Here is a 13,210-nt window from a genome sequence, read left to right on the forward strand (position 1 = left end):
TTAAATAATTATCCACATCTCCCGTATACTGGCACTAGCCATAGAGAATAATACTTCACTGGATATCCTCTACTGATTTCAGGGATAATGAGTTTGAGAGATTGGTATGTTTATGACTTCTCTCTTTTAGTCCTTCTATTATCATCCTATAGTTACAGTAGAAACCTTGAATTCTTCACTTATATTTTATTGTATTGTGTGTGATTGTGTCACCCACAGCCCTTAATGACAGATTTTCAACACACAGTGACTTCAGTGGACCAAGGGCCATAGAGTATGGCTTGTTAAGATTGAAGAAAAGTAATATTTAGTAGTAAGAAACTATTCATCTATTATCAGAAATCTAAGTAGTATCTATCTTAACAAAATGATTTTTGAAGAATTTACCCCACAATTTCTGAAAGATATGCTGAAATATCTTTTAAATATCATATGACATTATATATTTTAGTGTTGAGGACTTCTGCTTTGGAAGATAGCCAAGAAACTTTTTGGAAGTGAAATACAGATTTTTTTTTTTTTTTTGGTCAGGAGGATAATAATTGAAGTAAACTATTTCGGTTATTTGGATATTACTGAATATTGGACAGCAGTAAAGACCACATACCATTTTTTAGAATTAGATGGCAGGTAAAAATGCCACAAACATGGAGCAGCCTTAAAATTCTTCAGACCTTAAATCTCTTAGCAAATATGGATTAAAGTTAAAATTTTGAAGTATCACATGAAATACTATTTTCTTTCACTATATCATTATGAAGGAAAACAGTTGATGTCTGATTAAAAGCTTTAAATCTGGGTAAAGTATATAAAAACTTTCTACTTACAACCAAAAATTGGGTAAATTTTCCAAAATATAGTCAGATTTATAGGACCTTCTGTTACCTTTCTGTCAAGTTTTTTCCTATAAAATTTCCTGTAGGAGTAATTTGCTTTGGTGGACATCAGCCTTTGCCCTGAAGAATTTCTTCTCAGTGCTTCTGAGGTTTTGTCTATTGTGCGTAGGGTTGAATCTCATCAGGGTTAACCTAGGTAGGTCAGTAATCCTTGGATTTTTCCAAGCTGTAAGGCAGGCATTGTGTGTTTTCTCCTGGAAGGATCAGTGCCCCTGATGGTCCAGCTTTGTAAGTCTTTATGATGTATGTTTGTGTTTTTATTACTGCTACATTTTACAACCAAAAATGATACCCAAGTGCACTGTTTCCCCAAAGGTAACACTAGTCTAGCAAGAGGTATTTCTTGAAACAAGTGCCCCTGTCCCAGTCAGTTTCTGCAATCTGCATATGCTATCTTCCTCCTGGGAATAACATTATATTAGTTTACTAGAGACAGTTGTGGAGATAGGGAAGGAAGGAAGGGTAGAGCAGAATATCTCTTTGCAATTCGAGAAACAGTTCCACAGAACAAACATTTGAAAATACTGGCTTTAAAAGTGTTTTTATAATAATAATTTTGCCTCCTTTCTTTTCCTGCTTTGTCTTGTTAAACTGTGAATTATTCTGACACTAAAATCTCCCCCATTCTCTTGCCTTTTATTGTGCTATGTTGGACTTGTTTCATGATCATACTAGAAACATTTCAGTGATTTGCTTTCTTCATAAAATTGATAAATATGTCCAGTATTTTCTATGGCATTTAGCCAATGCTTGTTTAGTCTGGAATCCATTTGGCCTCATTTGAATGTCTGTCTGGTTCCCACTGGAGTGAATGACAGTGTCTGATCAGCCTACATTGTTCTTACTGAGAGGTGGGAAGTCGTTCTTTTCAACTCCTCTGATCTTTGTTTCTACAGGCCTGTCGTCTTTACTTCAGAGTGTTGCTGGGAACTCAGTTCCAGCCAGTGAAGCTGTACCCCAGAGCACTTCAGCTTCCCCTGCCAACAGCACAGTCTCCAGCATAAAAGGAAGAAACTTGCCTCCCAATACCCAATCCTTTATTCCCAAAAGCTTCAATTATTCTCCTAATTCATCAACTTCTGAAGTCTCTTCAACTTCAGCCAGTAAGACCTCAATTGGGCAAAGCCCAGGGCTCCCAAGCACTACTTTCAAGCTACCGTCCAATTCTATGGGGTTTACAGGTACCCACAGTACTAGCCCTGCTGCCCCACCTCCTGAAGTTGCCATGTGCCAATCTTCAGAGATCTCCAAGCCAAAGCTGGAGTCTGATTCCACCTCCCCAAGCCTGGAAATGAAGATCCACAACTTCTTAAAAGGTAATCCTGGTTTCAGTGGCTTAAACTTAAACATCCCAATCTTGAGCAGTTTGGGATCCAGTGCCCCAGCAGAAAGCCGTCCCTCAGACTTCCAGCGTGGCCCTACTAGCACGTCAATCGACAACACTGACGGAACCCCTGTGCGGGATGAACGGAGTGGGACACCCACCCAAGATGAGATGATGGACAAGCCCACATCCAGCAGTGTAGACACCATGTCCCTGCTTTCTAAGATCATTAGCCCTGGTTCCTCGACACCCAGCAGTACAAGATCACCACCCCCTGGGAGAGAGGAAAGCTACCCCCGGGATCTCTCCACTTCTGTATCTACATATCGACCCTTTGGCCTGGGCAGTGAATCACCCTATAAGCAGCCTTCTGATGGAATAGAGAGACCATCTTCCCTGATGGACTCTTCACAGGAAAAGTTCTATCCAGATACTTCTTTCCAGGAAGATGAAGATTACAGAGATTTTGAGTATTCAGGGCCTCCACCCTCTGCTATGATGAACCTAGAGAAGAAACCAGCCAAGTCTATCTTGAAATCAAGCAAGCTTTCTGATACCACTGAGTACCACCCAATCCTGTCCAGTTATAGCCACAGAGCCCAAGACTTTGGGGTAAAGTCTGCTTTCCCTCCATCTGTAAGGGCCCTCCTGGACTCTAGTGAGAACTGTGACCGTCTCTCATCTTCCCCTGGGCTGTTTGGTGCCTTCAGCATAAGAGGAAATGAACCGGGGTCTGACCAGTCACCATCACCGAGTAAGAATGATTCCTTTTTCACCCCTGACTCCAACCACAATAGCTTGTCTCAGTCTACCAGTGGGCATCTAAGTTTGCCACAGAAATACCCAGACTCTCCTCACCCTGTCCCACATCGTTCCCTTTTCTCTCCGCAGAATACACTTGCCGCTCCCACGGGCCACCCACCCACAACAGGCGTGGAGAAAGTCCTGGCCTCCACCATTTCCACCACATCGACGATTGAGTTTAAGAATATGCTTAAAAATGCCTCACGAAAGCCCTCAGATGATAAGCATTTTGGCCAGGCCCCCAGCAAGGGCACTTCAGGTGATGGTGTCAGTCTCTCAAACCTCGCCCAGCCCAGTTTGACGGCCGCTGATCAGCAGCAGCAAGAAGAGCACTACCGCATAGAAACCCGAGTCTCCTCCTCCTGCCTAGACTTGCCTGACAGCACTGAAGAGAAGGGGGCCCCTATAGAGACCTTGGGGTATCACAATGCATCCAATAGGAGGATGTCAGGGGAGCCAATACAGACCGTAGAGTCCATCCGAGTTCCTGGGAAGGGAACTAGAGGACACGGGCGTGAGGCTTCAAGGGTGGGTTGGTTTGATCTGAGCACCTCAGGCAGCTCTTTTGACAATGGCCCCTCAGGCGCCTCTGAGTTGGCATCCCTTGGGGGTGGGGTCAGCGGAGGCCTCACTGGCTTTAAAACAGCACCATACAAGGAACGGGCACCCCAATTTCAGGAAAGTATCGGCAGCTTTTGTTCCAATAGTTTCAACTCAACATTTGAGCATCATCTCCCCTCGTCCCCTTTGGAACATGGGACACCCTTCCAGAGAGAGCCAGTGGGGCCATCATCTGCCCCATCTGCCCCTCCTAAGGATCATGGTGTTATCTTCTCTCGAGATGCGCCCACTCATCTACCCTCTGTGGAGCTTTCGAACCCCTTCACAAAGGAGGCGGCCCTGGCCCATGCTGCCCCACCCACTCCTGGGGAGCACAGTGGAGTTCCTTTCCCCACCCCTCCCCCTCCACCCCCAGGGGAGCATAGCAGCAGTGGTGGGAGTGGTGTCCCTTTTTCTACTCCACCTCCTCCTCCGCCTGCTGTTGACCACTCTGGGGTTGTGCCCTTCCCAGCCCCACCACTGGCAGAGCACGGAGTGGCTGGGGCTGTGGCAGTATTTCCCAAGGACCGTAGTTCCCTCCTTCAAGGGACCCTGGCTGAGCATTTTGGAGTGCTCCCAGGACCCAGGGACCACGGGGGCCCCACCCAGCGGGACCTCAATGGCCCTGGCCTTAGCCGTGTTCGCGAGAGCCTGAGCCTGCCCTCCCATTCCCTGGAGCACTTGGGCGCAGTCCATGGAGGAGGAGGTGGGGGAGGCGGCAACAGCTCCAGTGGCCCCGCCTTGGGTCCCTCACACAGAGACGCCATCAGCCGGAGTGGTATGATTCTGCGGAATCCCCGGCCTGACTTTCGGCCTAGGGAACCTTTTCTCAGCAGAGACCCGTTCCACAGTTTAAAGAGACCCAGGCCACCTTTTGCTAGGGGCCCTCCATTCTTTGCACCAAAACGCCCATTCTTTCCTCCCAGGTACTGATGGAAGCCAAGGGCAAAGCATTTTGAACAATCTAGAGAGCATTGGAAGTAGGAGTTTGGTTTATTACTGTTTTTATTTGTTTTTCCTCCTTTGATTTATTCCTATTTTTTTATTATGACAAAGGGCCTCCCTTCCAGTTTAAAAAGTCATATATGCTTACATGTCACTATTCCATCCAGTCCTCCCATTGCACTTACCTACCTTCCTCAAGTTGTATTTTATGAGGGGCAGGGGGCGGCCAAGAAACACAACCAAAGCCACTTCACTTGACTGGGGCGTTTGAGGAGTGGGGAGGAAAACAGTAATTCTTATTTTACCCCATCTATTGAAGAGTATTACTACATTTGAAATAAAACCCATCAGTACAGATATTAACATATGCAATGTTGGGATGTTATTTTGGGCTTGGCTTATCAAGTAATCAATAGAAGGATTCCTGCTCCCTCTCTCCCCCACTAAGTAACTGCTACAACCACCTTGGCCCCCTACTCTGGGCACCCTATGCCTTGCTGGCAGCCAGTAGATATCAAGGGAGGAGATGTGGGAGACCTTGGGCCTGTCAGTTTTGTTTTAAAGGCATGTTGAAGTTGAGTTCTTTACCTTTCTCCTAAAATCTTAATTAAAAAAATGAATCAGCCTTCTCTTGTAAAGTATTATCAGGCAGTAACTTTGAGAAGATGCAGGCCTAATTCCACCCAAGTAAAACATTTTTCCTCTTTATCCTTGGGATGAAGGAGAAGGAGCTGGATATAATTTCAAGGTTAAAATAAGGAATCGCTGTAATATATAGAGAAAGAAGGTAATCATTAATGTGATGTGGTCTGCCCATCCTTCATAAACGAGAGAAGAGGAATGTTTTTGAGGTAGTTGCAGATATTTTGTAGCAAGCTCTTGCTCTCTGCTCTTCTTTCTTTACAGTAGACTTTTTTCTTCCTCAGTTTTCACTTCTGCTTTGGCCAGAAAGGCAGTACAGTTGTCAGTTGATACAAAGATGCAACTGAAATATCACTGTATTTTTAATATAAGAGGTAGATATTTTTACCATGGCGACTCCCTAATGTAGATGATACTTGGTGGTGGTTTTCAGTGAAGGTTTAACTACTAGGGAAAGGGAAATATTTGTCTTTATCTTTTCCCTTTGCTCCAGTCCTGTGTTCACTCGTGTTTTTGCTTTTGCAAAGGAGAAGGTTCAGTAACATCTTCCTTTATACCTCTTCCGATGTGTGTTAGTGACAAGTGGGTATAACTATACATATCTTTATAGAGAAACGGGAGGACCTGATAGGTCCAAATTTACCCCCACTCTACAGATAACAGCCTGTCACATTCAAGGCTCAGGCCTTATTCTCACCTCCCATTCCCAAGAGGAGACATAAAGAAGGTTTCTGCCCGTAGTCTTTGTACATGAGAAAGAAATGCTTTTCTTCTCTCTGAACTTGTATTTCTACAACTAACACTGAGAAAAAGACAATCACTGCAGTCTGAGTGTTTATATCTTTGTATCTAGGAACACTGAAAAGCAAGCATTGCTTTACTTCTATTTTTATTTAGTGTCTTACCCCCAAAGTACCATTGGCTGTTTCCAGCTAGGTGAGTCAATGTGTTGTGTTTTTTAGGGAATCCTAGCAAGTTTCATATTTCTTCCTAGTGAATATAGAAGTAACTGTAGGAAGTATAGGTATTGTTTTGGATTCCTCCAGTGAAATATTAAAGATGGGAGACAGTGGGAAATGTAGTGACAGATGATTTTCTCAGAATAAATTTGCTTTTCAGATAAAGAGCAGCTTAAACCAGGTGTGCATCATAGTTTGGGAGTTTTGGTGTAATTTATTCTGTTATTTATTTCAGCTTGCCATGTATTCTGTGGTTGGGATGCTGCAAGTCATTCATCTTCCTGGTCTTAGGCCAGCTGTCCTTTGTTTCCTTGACCTCAAACTTCTCTACCCTGTAGCTCTCCCAACAAAAAACACATGACACCACGCCTTGTGTGTGGGATGGTGTATGTAGTGCAGCAAAGCAGAGACACAATATGGCCATATTGAGTCCTACTAAGACATTGCTTAAGGAAAGGTACAAGAGAGAGTAAGAGTAGGGGTTGGGGGAGAGGGAGGGAAAGTTCTGATTGACTCATAACTGAAATAGATGGGGTTTTTTTCCCTCCAGAAATTAAGTGGGACATTTTTCATTCTAGAATAAAAGAATCTGAATTCTTTCTGCTGCTCTTGTTTAAGATAAAAGTAGTTTACTTGAAAAGGCTCTCTGACCATTTGATTTTATCAGTAAATGTGGGGATGTCAGGAAAATGGCTTCCTGAATGTTGGGGCAGGGTAATTACCCTCAAAAGCATGATGGCTAGTACATGAAAGGAAGATCTTGTACAATGTAAAGATGGACTTTTTAAGGGATGATTTTTTTGTGTGGGTGTGTTGTTTTTTAAGCCACAAAATCCTCTGTGTTTCAGGATAGGAGTGAGGATTTGTACGTGACTGTCAGCTGTTAACTTTAAGGAAATCTGTCTACAGCAGTAAATGAAGACAACGATGTATATATGTGATATAGTGAAACAAATCCTGGGATTTGTAACATGAAACAAAGGGGTTTTATTCTTTCTGTGTCTGTGATTTAAAACTCCGTGCCCATGCTCTGACTTTTGTATTACAACCTGAGTTTAAAGAGGCAATAAAAAAGATTTTTTTAAAGAAAGTATAACATAGTGCGTCTTCACAAGGACATGATTCATATGAAAGCAGAATATGTGAAGTTGTTACTGAGGTCCTTGGTGCTCACTGTAAAATCACAGACAGAGAATTGGTGGGGGTCATGAACACTGGTACCACTTAGAATTCAGAAATAGAGTCCTTAAGTATTTTCTAAGATTCAGTGAGTTAAGATGAGAGCTCTCTCCCAGCTCCCATCTGCCCTCCAAAAAGTTGAAAGTAAGTAGAATTTGGTTTGATTCCAGGGAGGGTGAAATGATCAGAGAGTAGGGCTTCTATCCTTTCTGATCCTAGGAATACAATGTTTGTGATATATGGTACAGCAAACACATCTAGTTAATGTGAGTATGCTATACTTCCTAATTGCAGAATATTCACTGTCAATCCTGAAGTTACCAGTTCATGCAGAATTAAGCTTCAGCTGTTACTGTTTTGAAGCCGCTGTAACTTACTGCTTTTTCCCTTTTTTCGTACCCCCCCCCTTTTGAATGGGTGGGGGTGCCTGTTCAAACTAAAATTAGATATGTTGGATTGACATTCTCATGTGTTCAGTGTGGAAAAAAAAGGAAGTTCATGCTTTAGAGACAACAACAATGAAATCCTTTTGAAATGTGTGTTAATATCATTTAATAAAATACCTAGTTCTAAAGGTTTGACATTTTTCTTTGAGATTTGGGGCTTTGACCAAGGGCCCCTGTCTTATCTGGTGAGTGCAAATAGAAGGGAACTTCTACAGGAGCCGAAACTGCTGCCTTGTGGAGCAGATCTGTGCTTGGAAAACTGAATTTCCTCCGGCAAAGACGCTACATGACTGTCCAGGGCTGAAGGTGAAACCAGCTACAGGATACAGAAAAAAAAAAGCCTGAAGATAAGCTTTTATTGGCTTTTGGTCTCAGAGTGGGGGAAGTCTGTGTCTGCACATTTCTGAGGCACGCAGATAACCACAGACCGCCCTCTCATCCCTGCCTTGTGGTCACTCGCACTTGCCTCTCTTCCAGCCATTCCTTTTTCTTTTTTTTTAATCTTTGTCTCCAGTATTGTTTTTGTTTTCCAGTTTAATAAAATATGGTTTCCTTTGTTGTGTGTTTGACTTTTCCCCTCACATTGATCTTGTCCAGTTGTGCCCTTTGACTTATGCACTCTGTCACTGAAGGCAGTCTGAGCCCTTGAGATCTTCATGCCCTGTTTTCTGTTTCATCATTTGTGTAATTCAGTTTTAGAAAGGGATGATGGGTGGGGTAAGATCAAGATGTTCAGGAGTGGTTGGTAATGAACTGGGATATACTGTGAATAATTGTATTTGTCTTCAATAGTACAATTTTGAGTTAAGCATTTTTAAAGCAAGCATAGAAGAGGGGTAGGGGTCCTTCTCGCCAATTCTTTGCCTACGTCTACCCTTCTTGCTGCATACTGGTAGTCTGTCATGCAGAAGCTACACTTAACCCTCCTCTCTTGCCCCATCCCTTTTTCATCACCCAGTGAGGCTTAATAAATGGAATGTCAGCTTTAAGAGGGTAAAGAGAGTGTCACCACATCTATACTAGCCCTAGGTCTCTGGCAGGGTAGAAGTCTCTAATAGCAGCCTTGATTACATGAAGCTACACGTGTCATGAGATACTTCAGAAATAGCAGTGGCCTAGGAACGCACCCAGCAGGTAGGGTGTCCATTGAACTGGGTCCTTCTGGAATCTGGCACACACCTATTCTTTCTTGTCTCTTGGGACCCTGACTTGCCCTCCTAATCCTTTTTCCACCCTCAAGGGAGCAACAGATTTTAGATTTGCTTGTTGGACTCTGGGCATGTTAAAAATGCTCACCTTCCTTTCCCTAAATTGCTTTATTTAAGCCAGTCTTGTATGGGAGGAATGAGTTACCCTCTCCTGTATGTAGACAGTAACACACCATCGAAATGGGTTTTGGGGTATTGGGGCGTTTCTCATACTTGTTTATGAGTGTATAGGCAAGTCTAGTCAGCTGTTGTTCATAATTGCTGAGTAATAACTCATTGAAGCTGCATAGACAAAGCTAGAGAGGGACACCCTTATTAGGTGAGATATCGGCTCTCAAGTAAACATCCTGTTCTACCCCCATGTAGAAGTAAAGAGAAGCACATATGCTTTAAAGGAAAAGAACAAGTGAAATTCACAACTCACATTTTGTGGCTAACTGTTGGGGTAGGGGAGGAGAAACACTGTATGCTTGGTCGCAAGTTTGAGGGAAAGGGGAGGAGAAGGCTGAGGTCAATTTAGAAATTGGTATTGCGGTTCCTTTACGGTTCCATTTTACGTCTCCTTTTCCTGTGTTCTAACTGGGAAGAGTTGAAATTGAGAACCCAGATGTGGGTGGAAGGGCTAGTGAGCAGCACCAACAGAACAAAAATACAGGCTGCAGCTTGTGTGTTTGGCTCGAAAGGGCGTTGGCTAAACCAGTCCACCCTGGATCTTTTGGGGTTCATAGCAAATTAGATGTTTCAGCAACTTCACTTCCTTCATCCTCATTGTTTTCCCTTGTTTTTGAGAATTGCTCAAGTCCTTCACTGCATAATTTGTGGGAAAGAGGAGATAAAAAGACTAGAAACTTGCTACATTTTTTGGGGGGGTATTTCAGTTGGATTGGGTAAAAAAGGAGTTGGGCAGCAGCCAGTTCCCTCTATTACCCCTTGCCTGGCTAGGAATTCTTTGCACTTACGTGAGAACCACTTAAGGTCCCATATCTTCTAGGTAGCCAGTCACTGGTGAGAGCACTGGAGTTTAGTAAAGGATTTGAAATCCTAATCGGTAGTGGGCTTAGTATGATGCCATCTGTAAATGTATCTTGGACCTTTCAGAGTGCTTAGCTCTTTGTTTTGTACTTAAGAATTGATCCTAATATGACACATCCCTGCACTGACTCCTGTGTCTGGGAGACTTCCTGTATTTTTCCCTTGGCCTTGACCTGACAAATCAGGGTTTAAAAGGCAGGGGTAGAAGTGACTTTCTGTCTTTCTCTAATACAGTATCAAGAGGTCTTGGCTGAGTGAAATCTTAGTAGGGATTTATAGTGAGCCCAATGCTTTGTTTTCAAAGCAAAGTTCTACTTAACTATGCCCTGATAGGAAGCATCCACTTCTTTATTTACTCAGCAAATTTGACTAGACTTCATCTCCCCTTGTGGCATCTTAAAGCAAAGTTCAGGTAAAAGCTTGGCCCCATCCTAGATCTTCATTACTAAGGAAATTTGAAAAAAAACCTAACCTCCCACACCACCTACTGTACCCTTTAGCCACTTGGCTAGTTCTCTGGGCCTCAAAAACATTTGGTGATAATGACATAACTTAGATAGTTTACCTTAAATTTCTTTTTTACCTCCAATATCTTTTCTACCTCTTTGATGCAGGGAAGTTTTCCTTCTAAGAGCTAAGATAGATTTAGAGGTTTGTGTTGATCCTGATGACAATGGAAAATGTACTTTCAATGGAGAACATTCTTACATATAGTTTAGGATTATTAAAAAAAAAAAACTCCTTGACCAACATGTTGGCTGACTAAGGATGTCTGTTCTAAAGGTGGAGTGAAGCTGAGAATTTCCCCAAATTTAGGATTTTGGGGAAATCCTGCTGAGGATTCCCTTTTCCCTAGACTTCTGTGAAATCTGGTATTCATAACCACTTGTTTTTCCTTAACTTCACTCTGGTGGAGAAAATCTGTTAAGACATTTCTTGGCTTTTTATTGGACCCCTCTCTCCACACTTTTATTAAAGGCCTCTTTGGCCCCAAAGGCTCCATGTAGTGGACCCTGGAGAGAAGAAGAGCTGGGCTACTAAACATGCACTGTGACTTCCGGTCCCTGAGAGGCAGTATGGCACGGCATAACACTGGCTGGGGATTCAGACTGACAGAGGCTTGACTTCTCTGAGGGTCATTTTCCATTTTAGAGGGAACATAGGAGGAGCTAGTATTAGGGTTGTTCTCAGAATGGGGCAGCGAAGGCATAGCGCTTGGCATGTAGTTAAGTGTTCAGTGATATTCTGGGTGGCAGGTAAGAGCAGTTTTAAGAGGTTAACGGGTTAAAATTCCCTGAGGCTGACATACTAGTCCTAAATGAGAAGTTGTAAAAGAACCAGTGATTAATGAATTGGCCTTAGGTAGCTTGCTGTTCCTTGCTGGATGCTTGCCTGACAGAGGGGAAGGAATGGAATAACTTGACATTCTTCCTTCCTCCACTGTAACAGTTACTTAGGTGATAATGTAGTAGGTGATATGCACCCCCTGAGTACTCGGTTCGGGGTACTGAGTACTCAGTACAGAGTAAGCATTTAGTAAACGTTTTGAGGGATGAGTGCAGGAAGCTGCCCTAACAGGGTAGCCTACTTATTCCACCATCCCTCTACTATCCTAACAAAAGAGGACAAGGTAGAATGATTAAAGAATGTGTGTGCCAGTATACGTATTCCTTGTAGTTTTAAGTCAGTACAGTGATTGGTACATTCTTAATTCAATACTTATTTATTAAGCAACTGCCATTTTGTTACCTGCAATATAATGCTCACCCTCTATTTTGTTGCAGAGACATGGGGAAAATTCTTGTCACACTTTCTGAATGCCATTTAAAAATTCTCACTACCTTCTCTTCAACCCCACCACGAGTTATCTTCCTCTACCACAGTCTTGTCTATTTCTGTTTGTATTGCAGGGTGTCTTAACATACCAAGACATGGAGCCAGGACTCAGAGTGGTGCCTGTGACTCAGGTCAACTGCTGCCTTTCCCAGAAAGAACCGCTGGCCTCTGGAAATCTAATAGATTAAACAGCTTTCTCTGACAGCTCTTCCTCCACAGTTCTTGATTCCATCACCATTGGAAACTTGAGAACCAACTCTAACCATCCCCAACCCCAGGTGAGGGGACTAAGGGGAATTACTGAAAAATGTCGCACCTACCCCCAAGTCCATTTCCCCTCATATTTTACTGTAAATCTGATAGTGTTTCAGTTTTTACTGTGTAAAATAAATATACCTAGTCATGTGTCCTAGGTATTTGCAGGGAGAGAGAAGAGAAGGGATAAGAGAAATTGAGAACTAGGATGGGAATGAGGCAAAAGTTTTGTGTAGGAAGCAGAGAGCTAAGGTTGTAGGGTCAGGCGCCTCTTTCTGAAGTGACGGGAGCATATATTGGGAGGAAACTCGATTACCAGAGAAAGCATGGTGTAGTAGAAGAGTACAAGACCTGGATTCAGGATCAAGCATCAGCACTTATTGTTTGATCTTAAGTCACTTAACCTTCTCTGGCCTTAAATTCCTCATCTGTAAGATGAAGAGGTCTCTAAGGCCCCTCTTAAGCACCATTAGAAATAAGGGACTTCAAGAAGTGCTCTCTGCAGAGTCTTTGCTCCAGCCCCAAAGCTGTTCTATTCATCTATTCTAAGAGCTTGTCGATTTTGTTGCTCATTACCCTATACCACGCAATAAATTAGATTATTTACATAAAACTAACCTCAAGTGATACTGTTGTTATTCTCATTTTATAGATGAGAAAATTAAATCTTAGAACAAAATTAATCTACCCAAAATTACATAGTGAATGGCAAATCAGGATTTACACTAAGTCAGTCTGGCTTCAGTCTGTGCTTTTACTGTTTTCTACAAACACCAAAGACTAGGTAATAGAAAACCTAAGGTTAAAAGGAAATGACTAAGTGCCTTTTCCGATCTGTTTTTCTCCACTCCCATTCTCACGCTCCGGAGTTTTCCTATCCCTGTCCTTAAGCAGGACATCTTGCTGCTGCTTTTGGGCTGCACCTGCAGGTCGAGAGAATGCCGGGGTGTGTAACAGTTTAGGTCTTCCGGTCAACCGGAACCGCCCACACCGCTGCTTGTGCTGTGTGGAGTGTACCTCTTCCGAGTTCCTGGAAGTGGTCCCAGATTAGAGTGGCAGCTCTAGTAACCAATAGACATGGGTA

General features: G+C 43.0%; 1 protein-coding gene across 4 annotated transcripts in view; it reads left to right on the plus strand.

Moving 5' to 3' along the window:
• RPRD2 (regulation of nuclear pre-mRNA domain containing 2) overlaps positions 1–8,351 on the plus strand; it is a 129,624-nt gene extending 121,273 nt beyond the window's left edge. For 3 of the 4 annotated variants that reach the window (XM_037003297.2, XM_073234579.1, XM_073234578.1), the window contains one exon: positions 1,793–8,351. In XM_037003297.2, the coding sequence (XP_036859192.1) occupies positions 1,793–4,557 (2,765 nt within the window). In that variant the 3' untranslated portion in view covers positions 4,558–8,351. The remainder of the gene's footprint in view (positions 1–1,792) is intronic. The other variant, XM_037003298.2, reaches the window with a different exon arrangement.
• The last annotated feature ends 4,859 nt before the right edge of the window (positions 8,352–13,210 follow it).

This window comes from Manis javanica, chromosome 4 (assembly GCF_040802235.1).
Source record: "Manis javanica isolate MJ-LG chromosome 4, MJ_LKY, whole genome shotgun sequence".
In the NCBI taxonomy this organism is placed as follows: Eukaryota; Metazoa; Chordata; class Mammalia; order Pholidota; family Manidae; genus Manis; species Manis javanica.